The sequence below is a fragment of the Amphiprion ocellaris genome, chromosome 4 (genome assembly GCF_022539595.1).
Source record: "Amphiprion ocellaris isolate individual 3 ecotype Okinawa chromosome 4, ASM2253959v1, whole genome shotgun sequence".
Taxonomy (NCBI): Eukaryota; Metazoa; Chordata; class Actinopteri; family Pomacentridae; genus Amphiprion; species Amphiprion ocellaris.
Window position 1 is genome coordinate 28,654,825 of NC_072769.1, and position 19,102 is coordinate 28,673,926.

Consider the following 19,102-nt stretch of genomic DNA (forward strand, 5'->3'; position numbering starts at 1 on the left):
GCCCAATCTTAGCATTTCCACCTTAAAGAGGCACTGATGTACCTCAACAACAAAGATTCAAATTTCTTCTTATGTACCATTTCTAATGAACCAATCCTGGCAACTTACAGGGTGGAACTTTCTGTGTCATTATTTCTCTTCAGAAATGAATTCTGTTTTGAATGTATGACTGAATTACTCCAGTTTTCAGTCATGAAATGACTCCAGTTTTACAGCTTACATATTGTGTAGCAACAAATACTTTTACATGTTTGAACGGAGTTGTAAGTAAACTGATCCCTGAGCTGCAGTCAGTGAAGAGGGGTAAAAGACAAAAGAAGAAGGTTAATCAGTGTGTCTACATCTATTACAAGACAGAACAGGATTATTATTATATTAAAACAATGTCTAAATATGCAATTTTGATACACAGACATCATTTTTTTAGGAGTGTAATCAACAATAGAAGAGAAAACAATCTAACTCCATCAGATCAAATACGTTGAATTGCTTTAGTTTTTCAGCTACGTTGGTGTAAATTAGCAAATGCGAACGAACATTTTAAACATAATAATAATAATAACAAGAAGAAGAAGAACAGGTTCGTGGACTGAACCACCAGCAGCTCAACATCTTGAAGACGAAGGAGCTGGTGGTGGACTTCAGGAGACAGAGGACTCATCCAAAACCAGTCACCATACAAAGATCATAGGTGGACATTGTGGACTACTACAAGTGTCTGAGTGTCCACATAGACAATAACTGGACTGGACTGTGATATTATTTTACTCAAAGCACAGCGTAGCGTTGCATAAGAACAGCCTTACCGTGCTGTAACTTTATGGAGAATATTTTCAGTATCCAAATTAATTCCTCTTGTGGTTCTTGAACATGAGGAAGAAAGGCAGTTGTGATTAATTTACACCAGAAAAAGCTCTTAGAATGAATCCGAGGACAGAGGCTCTCTGGGCTCAACATGGCATCCTGACTGCGACACTTTAAAATTCTAATTCTCTGATTTTGTTAAAATACAGTAGTATTAATATAGACTACATGTCGACAATTAAAACACTGATGTCCACATTAAAAATCTGTACTTTTTAAATGAGCAGTAAATGAGCAGTAAATAAATAAATACATTTACAGATGTTTGCCATCATTTGAAAGAAAATTGTAAATAATTGTTAATGATCATTTTATAGATTTTTCCTGTTTTGTTACATTACAGATATTATTGAGTAAAACACATTGAGTAAAATCACAAGAAAAGTACTGTTTCACAGGTTGACTTTAAAAACAAAATCGACCAAAACTGTAATATGTATATATGTATGTATGTATGTATATATATATATATATATATATATATATATATATATATATATATATATATATATATATATATATATATATATATATATATATATATATATATATAGTTTCACTAAAAATGACTTGCTGTTCTTTTTTTCCAGCTTTACATTTTTTGAACGTTGTACTATTCCACCAACTGATTACTTGCTGCCAGAGTTTTTTTTTTTAATAAAATATGTATTAATATTTTGTATATATTTACTGTTATTTTTTCTTCTATAGTTTTTGAACATTAGTTTATTTTTCTGGCATCCTTGCTCTCAGATTTTTTACATTTTCCTTTTTTTTTTTTTTTTTTACAAAATTTATTTATTTTTGTAAATATTTTCTGTTATTTGCACCACATTTGTAGTTTTGAAACATTACAGTATTCCACCATTTTTAACATACTTTCCTGCCTCTCTTCCTGCCACATTTTCACATTTTTTTCTTTTTAATTTCTTTTTAATTTATATTTATTATACAGTGTATGAATCAATGCAGCGAACCAGACATTAATGCAGTGTGGTGCTGTAACACAGTAAAGTCTGTCCAAAACAATACAACATCCAACACAAACAGATGTAAGTGAAACAGGTTTAAGCCACTGATCTTAAAAAGTCCTCAAATAAAGAATGAAATCTCCACCAGAAACCTTTAAACCTTGATGATGTCCCAGAGAGGCTCTCAGGTATCACATGTTGGAGGGTTTGAAAACAGAAGTTTTTGATGGGAAATAAAGCTGCTGGAAGCTTGAAGTTGATCCTGTAAACCAGCTGGGGGGGAGCCTCCTGCGTCTCCATCCAGCTTATGGTGCCTATTTATGCATTTAAAATTCAAATGATTTTTTTTTCTACTCTAATCACGACCTTGATGTCTCTGAAATATGAGTGCGGCAGCTCAAGGACGTGGAGCAGGCAGACTATTGATCCGCAGGTGTTAGTTCTTCCAATCAAAGAGCCTCAAAGTCCGGGGCCAAGGAGAGATCATCCATCAGTGGCGCAGATCAGCGGATATCTGCAGCTCTCTCTCCTGTTTCCTTCCAGCTCTTCCTCTCTGAGCTCCAACAGATGATGCTCCAGCTGCCAGTCGAGACTCTTTTGCCATTATGGATGTTTGGCCAATCAACAAAGTAAAGTAACCAGCAGCAGCAGCAGCAGCAGCAGCAGCTGCAGCACCGTTACATTAAAGCCACAGAACAAACCGCTGCTGCTGAGCGCGAGGAGGAGGAGGAGGAGGAGGAGGAGGAGGAGAGAGTTTTGAGGAAGAGGAGAGCGGGAACGCAGGGAGAGGAGCTTTACGCAGACTTCTTCCCATCCTCTGTTGCTCATCTGTCCGCAGTCCAACGCGGATTCATGCCCTGCGGAAAATAAGTGACATGCAAACAGGAATCGAGGCGCACAAATCCCAAGATCCTGCAGGTTCAGCAGCGCGACGGTTTGGTAAGAACTGAGGAGAAACAAACAGAGAACATGAAGCCCAGGAGTCAGGATCAGAGTTTGTCAGACTCCAGAGAGTTGGACAGATCTTATGACCCGCTCACAGGTAAGTTTTTCTTAATGCCATAGTGCTGTTTGCTGACCTGGCTTGAATCTCCAGTCACATTGTTTCACTGTGCTCAAGTTTGGTTTGGTGCATTCAGACTGATTCATCATTTTCTTAGGGATTCAGACTCTCATATGCCAGGTACTTTATTTGAAAATCACTTGCCTGCTGATTGATTCAGACAAGAATATGGACAAATCTAAAAACATTGCGTTGCTATGTCCTTAATATCCCAAATGCTGCAAATGGAAGATAAAGAAATCTTACAAAGCATAAAATCAAAAGGCTTTGCAGTATTTGCTGTAACTGTCAGTGACTCCTTGTCATGACATCAGATTTTCACATGATTATCGTTGCCAGAAATGTTCACGATCACAATAATATCACAATATCTGTGGAAAATTATGAGGAAAACACACAATGCTGTCAGAGAGATTCATCTTATTTACAAATAGGTTCATTTAATGTGTGTTTTGTGTCTTTTTTTGGAAATACGTTGGTGAATGGATGAATTACACACAAAATATGAGTGGAGAGAGACTCATAACTGTACTGTATGTTGTTTCTATGCTGGGAAGTCAAGCAGGTAGTTAGAGGTGCTGGATAATTTACAATTTTCTCATATCTGTTTAATTCATTGTCAATATTTAATGTTTAATATATAATGTAATCAAGACAGTCATAGTTACTTATGGAGTGGACTGCAGTAAGAACAAAAGCAGGTTGTAGATATAAAGACATTATGTCAGGTGCTAAATGTCATTGAATGAGTGGTTAAGTTATGGTACTAGTGTTATTCTATAGTCTAACAGCTGTAACTGTAGCCATAGACTGGTGTGATTGATCAATACATCAATTAACTAATGGACACAGATCAATCAATGACAGTTACGACCAATTATTTTGTAATTTAGCAAGAAAAACTTTTGACTTGTGAGAATTTGCTTCAGTTTTCGTATTTAATATCAGTTTTCAACTCTTGGTCAAACAAAATGAGCAATCAGAAGACGTCAGCCTGGGCTCTGGTACATCGTTCTGCACATTTAAAAATCTTTAAGATTGAATGAATAAAAATGCTCAAGAAAATGATCAGAAATGAAAATAGTCTTTATTTAAACCCCCCAAATAACATATCCAGACATTATATACCTGTGTATTTTGTTTCTCAGTTTTGCTGAAGCAGTAAATGACCAAATGCACTCAAATAAATAAATAAAAGAAACACTTCAAAGCTAATTAACTTGGCAAAGATGTGAGAGCAGCTTGATATTATCACTGAACAGTCACAGTAATGGTGAATATCATCCAAGCAGCCACACTGCTCTGGTCTGAAAGAGAACAAGAGGAAGAACAGAAAAATACTGGAAAAACAGACTCTAATGTCACCTAAAATTATACCTGTCAGAGTGTGTGTTTGTAGCCTAATTTGATCAGAGAGGCTTGTGTCTCTGACAGACTCTTCAGCGTATTATTTTCCTCAATCCTCTTTACAGATCACACAGTCTCTGTGTTTGTGAGGCTGCGCTGTCATTCTCATGACAACTTCCCAAAATAGTACTTTCCTTTAAAAATAACAGAATAAATGTGTAAAAATAACATCTTTAATATTACACACGCAGCAGTGAAACGTTGTTCCCATTAAGTTTTCATGGTATTTCAAAACTTGTGTATTCCGAGTGGACAGATGGAGGGATGGATGGTATACAGATGGTGGTTTATTTCATTGCTGATAGTCGTTGATGGCACAATAGCCGGTGCTGATATCCATTCAGCAGCAGGTTAACCAAACAGAGAACAGGTGCACGAACACCAGGCGTTCAGGAGACACAAACAAACTGGTTTATTAAAGAATGAAGCACAGCCTGAGGCACAAAACACAAGTCTTTACTGTTCATCTCTGTCAAACACTTGTGAAAATACACAAAGGAACCAACAACCAACAGAAAGGGCTGTTTAAGTGCATTTAAAAGATTTATCAGTTGTGTGAATGTAAAGAGAAATCATTCAGATTACTACTGAAAAGCTGCAGAAAAACCTCCTGTTGTTTACTTGTGTGTTCATACATTATGGATACACTGGACTTTTGTCAAGTCATCACTTTGTGCAGCACACTTCACATGTTACAGTGACGCCGACTGACTGCTGGCTGTGGCTCAGGTCAACTGTGAAAGGCACTTGTTTTTTTTTTAGTTTTTAAAGTTTGGTGGGTACTGCCAGCGGCTAGTTAGCTTAGCATAAAGACTGAAAAAAGTTGGCCTGACTCTGTCCAAAGATGACAAAATCTGCACTAAAGCTCCTTATTAAATATTTGATATTCTGTTTGCTTATTCCAGACAAAAATGTAAGTATAAAAAGACACATTGCATTGCCAGACAAAGTCATGTGTCAGATTATTTCTTGTTAGTTCATTCTTCATGCTTCTTCTCAGGTGCAGTGAACAATGAAAAAGAGTTTACACTAGATCCCTCTGCCTTATGAGCCTTATCCTTATGGTGTTTTTTATAACATAAAAGATGCACAAAATAAGCAGTCAAAACAGACTCAAACATGGATTCAGACTTCCTGTGTTTCATATGTAACAAACCTAAAGAACCAATCCCGTCTTCTTGCAGTGTGGGGCTTTCTGTATCATTCATCTTGATAAGAATTGTTTCTAGTTCAAACATGTATGGCTGAATTACAACTTGTGATTCTGTAGCACAGAATTGTAGGTGAGCTGGTGTCCTCGAGCTGCAGCAAGATGGGAGTTGAGGATAGAGAAAGAGGTGAGGACTTAGGACAATATAAAAAATATGTTTGAGCTCACAAAAAAGAAAACAAAAGCAACAGTTTAATCTTTTTCAGTTAGGACAACTTCTAATGAAATTATGTTATGTGCACTGAGTTGGTGGAATCTGCTTTTTGTCTGCAATCAAAGTTGTTATTAATTATCAGTCTTAATTGCTGAAATTGTCCAGGTATGTTAAGATAGAGGAGAGGATTTGAAAGTTAAGCTATTTTTCACTAAGTTTCCTCAACTTGAATTTAATTTTAGATTAACTAACGAAGAAATCTGAGTTTAAGTTACACACAATGTCAAGTTGATGCAATTACAAACACTATTATGTCAGTGCAACTCATTAAAAATTATGTTGGAATCTTTAGGAACATTATCTAAATAGGTAAATTTGAATATATATTTTACAACCTCACATTTAGTGAAATGGTCTGAAGAGGCTCCTTGAATTACCTTTTAAGAGTGAAGAGGAAACGACTTCAATTACATCCAAGTCATTTTAAGTCATGAAGGGATTATTTTCATGGAAAAACTTCTAAATGCGTAACTTTGACACAAAGATGAGTTTTCCGGGGTTTAATCGATGACTGTACAGGGATTTTTAATACTTCTGCCTGATACATGACAGTGAAAAAATGTGCATAAGCTGCGTCGAATGCAAACGTTTTTCCTCAGTGAAAAATGAGGCATCGATGAGTCATCCTGTACGTGAGTTACTCAGATTACTTCTTAATCCACCACTTTCTGTTGTTTTTATACCAAGGTATGTGTGGATCAAACATCATGGCATCACATTTTTGTTCAGAGGTTTAGAGGTGCTGGTAGGCAGATCGCTTGTTTTTGCTGCCTCGACTTTGGGGATCATTTAGGTTTTAGCATCAGCTTTCTTGTCTTAGTTTGGGGATTTACCTTCAGTGTCGTGACGGTCTCCACCTGTACACAGTGTAGAATTCTTGCTTCTGTATGTTTCTGTGCCTGGTCTCACACTGCACTGATGATGGCTGGCAAAATTGTTGCTGGTAAATTTTCTGTCCATCAGCTAATTGATTTGTTGATTGGTCAGTGTTGCGTAACAAACGCTGATCCCATCTGGCTCTGCTCTGTGTGAGGATATGAGGTAAAATGAACTTACACTAACCTCTGTAGTAATCTCTTGGAAGCTCATGATGTCAGCGGAAGGGAAAGAGCGATCACAGTGAATTTAAATAAGTGAGTATGTCTTTGTTTTATTTGGTTTTGTTTTTATAAAATGGACATCTATAGTCTGAACTGTGTCCCTTTATAAGGGATTATTGTGAGCACATAGGCTGTTGCCCCGGCAACATTAGCTTACAAACGTTCATTTAGTGTTGCGTGACCCTCCTTAAGCTGTCATGACCTCCTTAAGTAAACACAAAATGCTCCTGGTGAAATGACACAGATGGAGGAAGAGTGTTTGGGTTTAAGTTACCAATTGAGAATCTTTATGAGTAATCTTCAACTAATGTTTTTACTTTACAGATTAATGATAATCCCTCACAGTGGGCTGTTAGTGCACATGCATAGCAAGTGATTCCTTCTTTACTTGCTCCCTGCTGACAAGCTTTATGCTGATCTTTTTGACTTACAGTCAGGATGGAAAATTAACTTTTGGAAAGAGTCTTGTCTTTTATCGCACTCTGGAGGTCATGGCCTTTGTATATTCTCTGTAAATATGGCAGTTTTTGCAAGAAATGTGCTTGAAAAGTAAAAATTATTTAACCACTGTGTGAACAAATAAGAAAAAAACACATTTGAAGCCAGCAGGCTTGTAATTAATGATTCAATTTATTCCCAAAATCAATATTTTTAATCTTTTTTTTGTGTCTCTCTGATCCGAATCATCAAAAGCTCAATGATCAGGCTCACATTTGAAGCTTTGAAATCTGCTGAAGTTGTTTTTTTGATAAACTTATAGACTCTTTATAAGCAGAACTTTCTGTAAAGTTGATCTCCACCTTCCCCCTTTTTTCAGTGCTTTTCAAATTTCTCTGTATGTTCTCCCTCCATAGTTTAAGCACTTTCAACTTGAGTTGTTTGCAGCAGTAGATAAAAGAGCCTTTAAAAGTGTTAATAATGGCGGGGAGAAGTGTATCGATCCTCTCCAGAGGGCTGCAATCCTTCAAATCGATTTGCACTATCAAAGTCACCCTGAGGGTCTCTAAAACTGAGAAAAGGCTGCTGGAAATGTCAACACAAACTGAACTAACTGTTGAAGGAGTGTTGCTCATCAGCAAAGCCCTGCAGATAAACAGTGATCACTCTGTCTGACTTGTACGCTGCAGTTCAGTGGCTGCTTAATATTTAGTAATGTGCTGTCAGTTGCTGTCGCTCATATTATGAACTTTATGAGTAAAATTTCTCTCGACACAGCGTCCCGTTTAAGGTTTGTGCACTTACAGACAGCTTGAAGAAGCCTTCAGGTGAGGCAACATTTATTAGCTGTATTCTGTCTAGGAAACAACATCTTGTCTTGTTTTTGTTGTTTCTGTGTAAAATAGTCTCCTCAAAGAGCAGCCTCTTCAATGACTCAGAGAATATCACTGCCCTGCATTCTCTCATCTAAAAATATCTGTTACAAAGAAAGAAAACAGCCACTTTCTCCTGTTATTTATTTATTTTTTTTACAATTTTTGTCTCCTGCATCAAGGCGTTGTTGTGTTGCCTGTGTGTGTGAGCAGCCAGTTAAAGCTGTGTTTGTTTTTCCATAGTCACACAGCTGCTGTATCTGATAGTTTGATTGATACATCCTCAGCATCCACTGTCACTGATGTTCATGCTGAGTGCACTGAAAGGTAACTCCCACCCTGGGAGCTGCAGAAATCACGCTATAAGCTATGAGCAGTGAGACTGTTCAGATAAAAAATGAGCAATATAGAGTCATACAAACCCTGAAAGGATGCTAAATATAGGAAGAGTAATAACTGGTTTGCCCTAACAGAATGAGCTCGCATTAACAATTTATGCTTATTTATAGTATCTATCAAAATTTCATTTTTGCATTGAAGGGCAGCTGATAAGCTCTTGAGTAAACATTTAATCTCTGTGTTGCTGCAGTTGTTATACATGACTTTCACGGCGTGTTTCAACCTGTACTGCTGCTGTGTTTGACTACAATTTAATCCCTGTTTATTGTGCATTAATCGCAACTAAAGCTCATTATACAACGCAGATCTGCAACAGTAACAAACAGCAACTGTTCTCATCGCTGATGTTTTGTGTGTTCACATGTTGTCATCAGTGCTGCACCTGTTTCAACTTTTACCTGTGAGCAGAGGTGGAAGAAATACTCAGATCCTTTACTTGGAAAAAAGCAGCAACACAGCAATATAAAAATACTCATTTAAAAGTGAAAGTATTGCCTGAAAAATCCTACTTAAGAAAGAAAAAGTGCATGTATTAGCAGCAAAATGTAGTAAAATAACTAGATACAGGTTTATATGACATGGTTAGATAATAATAATAGTGAAGCATCAGTTTGTCAGCAGCATGTTGCTCTTGTAGCTGCTGCAGGTGGAGCCAATTTCAACTACTTTACATTAAATTTTATACACAGCAGGTAAATCTAATTTCTCCTTAATGGAAGATGGAAAAAGCATAAACAAAGTTCTGAACTTTTATTGAAATGTTGTGAGATGTTTAGAGGTCAAAATCACTATTTTGTAGTGTTGACAACTCATAGCCCAACTACACACTGCTTTGTAAGGAGCTAAAAATGTTGTAAAGCACTGATTTAATTTTAACAATGTGCTGTATTTTACACACTTTTTAATTATCTACTGTTTAAAATCTTCATCTTACATGAACAAGCACATCTGTAAAATAGGGAGAAAATACGATGTTTCCCATTGAAATATAGAAACAGAGGAAGGATAAGGTACCAGTAAATGGAAACACTCAAGTAGCTCAAACTTGAACGGTGCTTGAGTAAATTTACTTAGTTACTTTCCACCCCTACATTTCAGACATTTTAGTGCAGGTTTCTCTGTGGCTGTGAATGAAAGTTTTGCAGGTTGAAACTCATTTATTTCACCATCATTCATTCATCTGAATGTGTATTTTCACTGAGGTCAGGTGTCTATGGATTCATTCTGCTTCTAAAACATCCAACAGGCTTTTCAGTTTTTGGTCTCAAGTGATGCTCACTTCAGCTGCCTAAATGTACGGTTTTTTTGTTGTCAGAATCTGAGGCCTTTTCCAGCCATGTTTAATCTGATTGTAGCTCAACGCTGCCTCCTGGCGGCTGGAAACCTACAAAGACTTGTGCTCTTTCAGCTCTTTTCAGATAGATGAACATATTTCTTTTGTTTTTTATAATTACTCACGAGAATTTAAAAAAAGATGAATCTGATGACTGATTAAGTGATGAAGATGCTCGTCATCAATCGTTTCATTCCTCAGAGTGGACAGAGATGCTGCTGTTGTGACACTGGTGAACTCTGTTTTGTAGTTCTTAACGGACTGACAGAAGCAGGAGTGTAGGTTAAATGTACAAAAGTTAAGGCTTATAAAGTAAATGAAAGATGTGATGCAAAACCAGAGTGAAAAAGAAGACAGAGAGAAGCGCATGGATAAAATACAAATGTCAGAATAGTTGGTTTTGTCCTGCACCTTTCATTGTCGGTCTGTTTGTTCTTGAGTTTCTTGCCATCAGAACGAAGTTTGTGTGTCTGGTTGTGGATTAGAGAGACGACAAAACAAGATGCCGTCAGCTGAAACAAGCTGAGATGCTTTAACAAAACACAAAGAGGATTGAGGAGAGGAAAAGATGCAGAAGTAAAGAATGACAGGGAGGTGTGGGTTTGATTCCTCTGCTGCTCTGCTGTAAGACAGACAGAGTCTGTTTACTTCAGTCAGCAGCTGGAAGAAGATGTTGAGGTGGATCTCAACCTGTCAAGATTATTGATTGATTTATGAGCAGTTTCAAGTGAGCTATCAGCTGGTAAAGTTTAGAGAAAACAACAGTGGATTACAACAGTGAGGAAGGACAGGAAGAAAAAGGCCAAAGGAGTGTTGGAGATCAACCTCACATGGTAGAGAACATCAGTGAACATCCTCTTTGAAGGAGCTCAGGAGATGTTAAAGGTTGAACTTACATCCAAACAGATGAGCATGAAGGGGGCAGTGTCTGTTGTGTGAAGTTTATTGTGTGAGGTCACTGGTCATTTTGTATTTAAGCTGTGCTGATTTAAACATGACTAAGACAATGTCTTTATAACTAAGATCGTTTGATGTACAGTATTTACTGGGTGGAGGTTCATCATGCATGTTTCAATATTCTGAACGTGCTTCATAATTATTAATTACGGAGGAGAGCTGATGTGTCACTGATGATTTGATCCTCAGTTAATCAATTGTGTCAGTTTTAAAGTTTTTGAAATGAAAGCATTTGTGAGTAAAACAGACAGACAGACAGCAGGTTATTTGTAGGTCTTTACCAAAGAATCCTGAAGGTTCCTCTAGAAGGTCAAGTGACATAGTTGTATTGTTGTATCTGTAAATGTCAGTGAGCTATGACGGTGGGTGTCTGATCTCTTTATTGATCTCCAAGGAGCCTTTGTCCTTCTCAGTACAACTACAGCCCACATTACTTTGCTTTAGACTGAAATACAAAAGTCAACAAAGAGACCAAATATGTCAGGTTTAATACTGTATGTGTAAAATTATATTCAGGATTCTCACTTGATATAATGTTGTAGCCAAAAATATGGAGTCTTGGTTTTGAAGATGAGCAGGATCTGCAGTAAACTGCTCCAGATAATGAATCTGAGTTTGAAAAGAGTTTGACAGAACTCTGAGTTTTCTTCTAGAGTAATCACCAGGTTAAAATTTACATTTTTCCAATGCTTTGGTTTATGACATTCCCATCAGCTTCATCTATACATTGTTTTTATGACTAATTAGCAAAAGTTAGCATGCTAACATGCTAATCCTCAGATAGTGAACATGCTAAACATTACAACTGCTGAATATCAAGCCTAGTTTCACTCCTAATTTGTCAGTTTTCGCTTTGGTGTCAAATTTGAACACCATTGGTACCGTTTAGCCATTTTTCAACATGCGTTAAACACTGTTTAATTAGTTATTAATTTAATTCAACATCCGACTAAGCTAAATTGGATGTTTAGTTTCCTAGTTTGTCTTTCAAAAGAACTTCAGAATAAATCAAGGGTTAAAAAACATCTGTTTTCTACTGACATCTAATAGGAACTGAGTAGTGTTACAGATTGAGGTCACACTCTGGTCGACTTGTGTATCTCCGCTCAGACTCCAGTCATGTGCCATTTCATCTGTGCCCTCACATGCTGGACATCCTCCAAAAGGCTCTGATCCTGCTGGGTCACACTGGTTCATAGCCAGGTCAGCAAACTAATTTGCTTGCGCTGAGTTGCATGGACAAGTGATTACAAGTGTTTGAGCCTAGTTTGGGCAGTGTTTTACCATTCATCATGGAGGCCGCTATGTGGGCCACTTCATCTGCCTCTAATCTCTGCTCTGATTGGTTGTCTTCCAGGTAATCCTCCATCCAAACCCAATAAAAAGACCCTAAAGCAGCGGTTCCTCAAACTGCTGCCCTGCTGCCGCTCTGGCTCCACCCCATCAATCGAAAAAAGCAAGTGTCAGACCACACAATCAGACTAATTCAATCACTGTGCAAACGAAACACATTTACACTTTTACTTTCACTTTTCTCCCCTGCTCCAGACTGTAATACAGTCTGGAGCATCTCAGTGAGTAACTCTTTCTTTCTATTCCTTCAAGCAGAAAGTATAGTGGAGGATGGTGAACTGGCCACAGTGTGTTACAGACCAGAGGGCCTCGACAGTCTCGTACAGAAAACCAGCTTCAGCAAGAAAGAGCTGCAGGTTCTCTACAGAGGATTCAAAAACGTCAGTCAAAGAATCCTACTTTGAAACTATAGATCTTTGCCTGTGGATCTATTTTGTCATTTATGTGCATGAGAAATTATGTGTGAAGGTTTTTGTTTTTTTTTTTTTTTTGATACTCAATTTTTCTGATCTCTGCAGGAGTGTCCAAGTGGCATAGTGAATGAAGAGACGTTTAAAAGCATCTACTCGCAGTTCTTCCCTCAGGGAGGTCAGTCACGTCCAGCTCTTTTCATCTCATGTTTTTAATTTAACTCCATTCCTCCATCTTCAGTGTGTCCACATCTGCAGATAACCGATCATGAGTCATTTCTCTCGAACACATCACCAGATGATGTCAGTGCCACAGTCTGTGTTCTCTGCTTTAAGATCTGCTCCTCAGAGAAATCCTTGTTTTTGCATCAGCTAAAAAGCTGCAGGGTTAAATAAGATTTCTAACTTGTGAAACGATGTTTAGACATAAACTTCAAAGCCTGTTTATCGTATATCATACTTAAAGAACCACTTTCTCTGCTTTAGTGTTATAAAGTTGCATTTTGTGCACGTGAAAGGTCTGCAAACTTACAAACAGAAGTCCAGGGTTTTACCCATCTACTTCACCATCTAACATATTTGCCATTAACTACCCTCAAAAAATACAACTGTTGTGTGCAGAATGCATACAATAGGGACATACTATACTTTGTCATAAAATTGCAACTTAACCCTCTGAAATACTAAAACTTGTGTTTGAAAGGCATGTTATATTTTAAACAATTCCACCACTTATCAGAGTCAGAAACTGTAAAACTTGAAAAAACTATTAGAATTTCCAATTTTCCGATGGTCTCTAAACACATCATGTTTCAAAATTACACCAAAATTAAACAGTCTTCATTAGCCAGATTCTGCACAACCAAGCAAAAATTCAGGGACATGTTGGTTGAACTGGGGCTGCACAGTGGTGTAGTGGTTAGCACTTTTGCCTTGCAGCAAGAAGATCCCTGGTTCGCGTCCCGGCTTTCCCGGGATCTTTCTGCATGGAGTTTGCATGTTCTCCCTGTGCATGCGTGGGTTCTCTCTGGGTACTCCGGCTTCCTCCCACAGTCCAAAAATATGCTGAGGTTAATTGATTATTCTAAATTGCCCGTAGGTGTGAATGTGAGAGTGCTTGTTTGTCTCTGTATGTAGCCCTGCGACAGACTGGTGACCTGTCTAGGGTGTCCCCTGCCTTCGCCCGAGTCAGCTGGGATAGGCTCCAGCCCCCCCATGACCCTAGTGAGGATTAAGCGGTGTATAGATAATGGATGGATGTTGGTTGAACTGGGCTGAACTGCAGGCAGTGTTATTACAAAGCAGATAAGACACAAGTAAGGACAGACATTCCTTCCTTAAAAACATCTATAGTCATTTGAGCCACCCAAACTTCTGTTTTTTCTTGTCATATGTGTTCATTTTTAATGGCATTGTAACTGAGTTCAACTGCACGAAAACATTTTTGAGTACCATCTATTTTTAGCCGTTATTGCACTGTTTCAAAATGCGAAATACAACCACAGACTTTAAAATTGTCTGAACATCACAACTCAAAATTTGTATTTTGGCCTCTAATGTCTCTGTTTTCTTCATCCCATCAGATTAGCAAGTAATCATTTGTTCATCACACAGTTACAATGAGAAAGACGACTCGCAGGTTTATACTCTCTTTGTTCCAGATTCTTCTATGTATGCACATTTCCTGTTTGAAGCCTTTGACACCCACAATAATGGATCAGTCAGCTTTGAGGTGAGACTCCCTTCAGTCGCTTCAGTCCAGACAAATGTTCCTCCTGTGCAAGCTTCATTTTCTTTACAGAACAAAGACAACACTGAACTTTCTTCTGCATCTTTGTCCACCTCTTGTATAAATCCCATCATTTTTTTTTACAGTTATTTCACTTGAATAGTTTTTATCCAGGTGGTTTAAGACTAAAACAAGAGCAGCACTAATATACTATGTGGTATAAATCAGTTTAGGAAATAATTGCTCTTTTCTCTTTCACTGTCTCTTATCTTTTGTCTCACTGTTAATACCACTTTCTTGATTTCAGTCACGCCTCAGTTTTTCTTGTTCCTTCTGTAGGATTTTGTCATAAGTCTGTCCATCATCTTGAGAGGCTCCATCACCGATAAACTCAACTGGGCCTTTAATCTGTATGATCTGAACAAAGACGGCTGCATCACCAGAGAGGTACCTGAACTGCTCGCTGTCTGTGTGAACTGACTCGTGCTAGCTGGCAGCTCATGTTCTCATTTTTTCTCTTTGTCCCTGTTTTTCATCCAGGAGATGACAGATATAATGAACTCCATCTATGACATGATGGGGAAGTACACTTACCCCTGCATGAGGGACAGCGCTCCAAAGGAACACGTTGACAACTTCTTCCAGGTGAGTCAAATCAATACATTCCACACTAAGTCAGTTATTTTAATGGAAAAATCCCATTTTTGTGCATGACTGGAGCTGCCATGTGCTTCCAAAATGTGGAACTGCAGATCAAACAGCCAATCCTGTCAAACAGGACACAACCACAAACAATCATGTTCCCCTTTGCATTGCTGCACTGAAAAGTTCTTTCACTTAAAATATCATTTACATTTAAAACATGCTTTTGCACAGTTGTAAGAATTCAGCCAGGTTTAGTGTTTTCTCAAACACCTAAGGTATTTCTTATCAAAATATGTGCACATTTGCTGTGTTTAATGTACAACATTTTGTGCATAACAATAGGCAGTACTATTAATGTAAAGGTACCAATGGGGAGTTTTCTTGCAGACAGACAAAGTAAGGTTTATACTTAATCATTTATTGTAGCTCTAACAAATATGTGCCTTTACTTTGCTGTAAAACAACTGCTAAGCCAGTTTTTCATTCCACTGTTGCTAAGATCCAGATTTACTTGCTTATAGTTTTCTTCTTCTGTGTCTTAAGTTGCTTATCAGACCTAAAAGTCAAGTCAAGGTTTTTATTGTTGTTACATTATGTGCATCTAATCCAGTTATGCATTAAAGAACTTTACATGACATGCATGTTATAATCATCTACGTTGCCCACTTCTCCCTAAACTTCACATCAATTGGTTTGTTGTCAGTTGTTATTGTATGCTGTGCAGGTTGTCATAAAAAGAAATTTTGACTCCATCACCGGTTCACAAGTCACTCACCTTTGTATACCGGTGCTGGAGTTTCTTGATCTTCAGATAGCATTACTCTCTCGTGCTCTGCTAGCATGGAAAGTGTTGCCATTTCTATGACTTTCTTCCAGCTGACTATTTGGACAATGCTGGACAATATTTCAGTTAAAAGAACTTGGCCTCCTCCTTTCCTCATGTCCTACTGCAGCTCATTTTCGCTTTTCCGGTGTCATAACCATCCAGACAGCGTTTTCCCACTAGAAACAATCCAAACCATGGCCCTGTTTGTTTTGAACCAAGACCTCATCTTTTTGTTGGAACAAGGTCCGGTGTCTGCACCAAATGAGGTGTGAAAGAGCCTTTTGTTGACACGTTGCTGCATATCTTGGCATGTTACCTTCACATGTAGGTCAGTGTAATACTGTAACACCGCTGGCAGGACTGTGTATTGTGTGAAACGACTGTGCACACCAGTGCATATGTGTCTTTTCTGCAGTCAGACAGATCTGATGTTTTAGTCTGCACTTGCTGAAAATAAAGACATAAAACACTGCATATTATTTAGGGTACTTAACGCAGATACACCCTGGAGATTTTATCTGCTAGAATCACTTTGGAGTGGTGTTTTTGTGAGCAGATTTCTACTTTGTATCTTCTGATTACAAGGAGACGCATTACATAATAATGCAATAAATGTTCCTGCTGCAAGTTAAAGCTGTTCTTAGTCTCGGTAGCTTCCAAATACAGCTGGGAACAAAAGTTTACTTAAACTTAAGAAAACCATTTATATTTGGCATGCTTGAGTTTAACTTAATTTTTTATGATAAAATAATTGAAACACGTGTAAGAAAACAATCATGCATTTTGGATTTTTTCATAGATTTATTTTAGGTCTTCTGAAAATATGATAAAAAAGTGTAAACAACACAGGGCAGCTTTCAGTCACTCCTTGAATTATATGTGATTATGACGTGTTTTTCTAGAAAATGGACAGAAACAATGATGGAGTGGTCACCATTGACGAGTTCCTGGAGACGTGTCAAAAGGTAATTTAAATCTAAATATCTCAGTTACACTTCAACTGCACATCCACAGCTACTGAGATAATTAATGTTTTGTGCCTTTGTTCCTTCATCCAGGATGAGAACATCATGCAGTCCATGCACATGTTTGATAATGTGATCTAAACATTGCTGGACAAAGACAGAAGATGGGTTTTCCAGCTCTGCTGCCGTATCAAACTCCCAGTCAGTGTTTCTGGGCCTGAACAGAGAAGACGGTTCAAACAGCAAAGACCTGAGGATCCCCAAAAAACACCTTTTAAAAAATTTGTTACTGAGCAGGTTAAGTAGAACGAGTCAAGTCTAGTTGGAAATTGACTTGTGTGAAATATGAAATTTCAGATTTTTAAAAAATATTAAGTGTATATGAAGGTGTTAAAAGGTGGATTCTGGTGTTTCAAGATAATGACTGATGATCTGCACTGATGAACCAATGCCTCAAGAAAACAGCACAACAAGTAGTTTCAACCTCTGATGACTTCCTCACTCAACAAATGGAGACTACGGTGTTTCTCTGATGCTTGTATTAAACACTAGAGAGAGACTGAATGTGCAGACATGTTGAACAAACGTTCAAAATGTTGTAAATGTATTTCACACTTATCCTACAGCGAGGAGGGCGGCTCCAAGTTCAAAGCAATAATCTCCACGTGGTACCAGTTCTTCTGCATCCTCAGTCTTCTTACATCTCACGTTTATTAGAATAGTGTATTTTGTGTCTGCATGAAGTGTCTGTTTTGACTGGCCATTGAAATTATTTTGATTAAAGTGTTAATATGTGTACATGGTGACAGTGCTGATGAGGAAACACAATAAAACCACACAGTTGCTATGCAAAAGCAGAGAATTATTTGATATCTGACCTGCTGGAATATGAATTTGGGCTGTTTTTGTTTTGTTTTTTTAATCACATAAATGCTAAATTAGTATTTAGGAGGCTGTCATTGTGTTCTACACCCTCAAAATCTCCCGTCTAGATTATGAATATTTCAAGTATGACGAGAATTCACAAAGATGATGAAGGAACTTTGCGTGCTTGTGGGTTTCCTGGAGGAACCTTTAACAGAGAAAAACGGAGGAACCAGCAACCTCCTCCTATTTTGTTACTTTATTTTAGTCCAATATAAAATGATTTTTAAAAATTTCAGTGTTTGCATGTAATACAGAATCCTGAGGTATTCTGCTGGGCCTGGAAGACGAAGGAAGAACTTGTCTTTTTAAAGGACATGAGAGAGAATTGATTGTTAGATGTGTATTCCGGGTTATTATTATTTTTGGTCACAGACTTCTGGCATGAAGTTATGGAACTCTTCTAAATAATAATGGAGATATGCTGCCTGGCCAAAAAAAAGTTGCACACTAATATTTTGTTGGACTGCCTTTAGCTTTGAGTATGGCGCTCATTCACTGTGGCATCATTTCGATAAGCTTCTGCAATGTCACAGCATTTATTTCTGTCCAGAGTTGCATTAATTGTTCACCTTCTTATTGTGAGCCCCATGAATCCTGGCATTGTCATCTCGGAATATGCCCGTGCCATCAGGGAAATACAACTCAACTGATGGAAAGACCTGGTCATTCAGTATATTCAGGTAGTCAGCTGACCTCATTCTTTGAGAACATAACGTTGCTGAACCTGACCAACCCCAGATCATAACCCTAATAACCACAGGCTGGTAGGCACTAGCCATGATGAGTGCATCACTTCATCTGCTTCTCTTCTTACCCTGATGCCCCATCACTTTGGAACAGGGTAAATCTGGACTCATGAGACCACATTTGTTCCTCCAAGATGATGGTTCACCACTATCCTTCAGGTTTTAATAATGCGTTATACGGTTCTTAACCTGATTTTAGTAGTTTCAGACATCCCCTTAGTTGTTTTTTGTTGCTTGATGTGGGCCAATAATTTGACTCTTCTGAGACAGATTAGCATCCTTTCCATGACCACAGGATATGTCTTCAGACACGGTTGTTTCAGAAATGAGAAGCTCCTCACTGCATCAGCTGAGGTTAAATAAGTTGTTGTGGCTGAAACGTATTCATCACTGCAGTAATTATCCAATGGAAGGCTTTTACCTGTTTGCTTAGTTAAATCCAGGTGGCGACTTTTTTTTTGGCCAGGCAGTGTTTTATTGCTTAGTTTTAGAGACTGGATTAGTATATTTGGGTAAAATTGGGGTCTTCTCTGACATTTTTGGCAACAGATTCGTGTGAAAATGGTTCTTGACACTCATTGCTGAAATATGAAGAAAATCTTTCCATCTTATCGGAACATCTGCCATATTGTCTAATATTTTTCCAATGGTTAAAAATATACACTACCATTCA

General features: G+C 37.9%; 1 protein-coding gene across 1 annotated transcript; it reads left to right on the forward strand.

The window, feature by feature from the left end:
• Nucleotides 1–2,141: 2,141 nt before the first annotated feature.
• Nucleotides 2,142–17,610, forward strand: LOC111585850 (Kv channel-interacting protein 2-like). The gene is made up of 9 exons (XM_055010318.1): nucleotides 2,142–2,877; nucleotides 12,186–12,290; nucleotides 12,389–12,561; nucleotides 12,700–12,769; nucleotides 14,253–14,323; nucleotides 14,660–14,767; nucleotides 14,861–14,965; nucleotides 16,694–16,756; nucleotides 16,850–17,610. Exons 1-9 carry the CDS (start codon nucleotides 2,805–2,807, stop codon nucleotides 16,895–16,897), a joined length of 816 nt encoding a protein of 271 aa, XP_054866293.1. The 5' UTR covers nucleotides 2,142–2,804; the 3' UTR covers nucleotides 16,898–17,610.
• Nucleotides 17,611–19,102: the final 1,492 nt, after the last annotated feature.

What these genes read in the sequence shown, in the direction of transcription:
- LOC111585850 (XM_055010318.1), top strand. Translation starts at nt 2,805, where the DNA reads ATGAAGCCCAGGAGTCAGGATCAGAGTTTGTCAGACTCCAGAGAGTTG. An exon ending in ATCTTATGACCCGCTCACAG is followed by an intron (nt 2,878 to 12,185) that starts GTAAGTTTTTCT and finishes GTTGTCTTCCAG; the next exon opens with GTAATCCTCCATCCAAACCC. An exon ending in ATCAATCGAAAAAAGCAAGT is followed by an intron (nt 12,291 to 12,388) that starts GTCAGACCACAC and finishes ACTGTAATACAG; the next exon opens with TCTGGAGCATCTCAGTGAGT.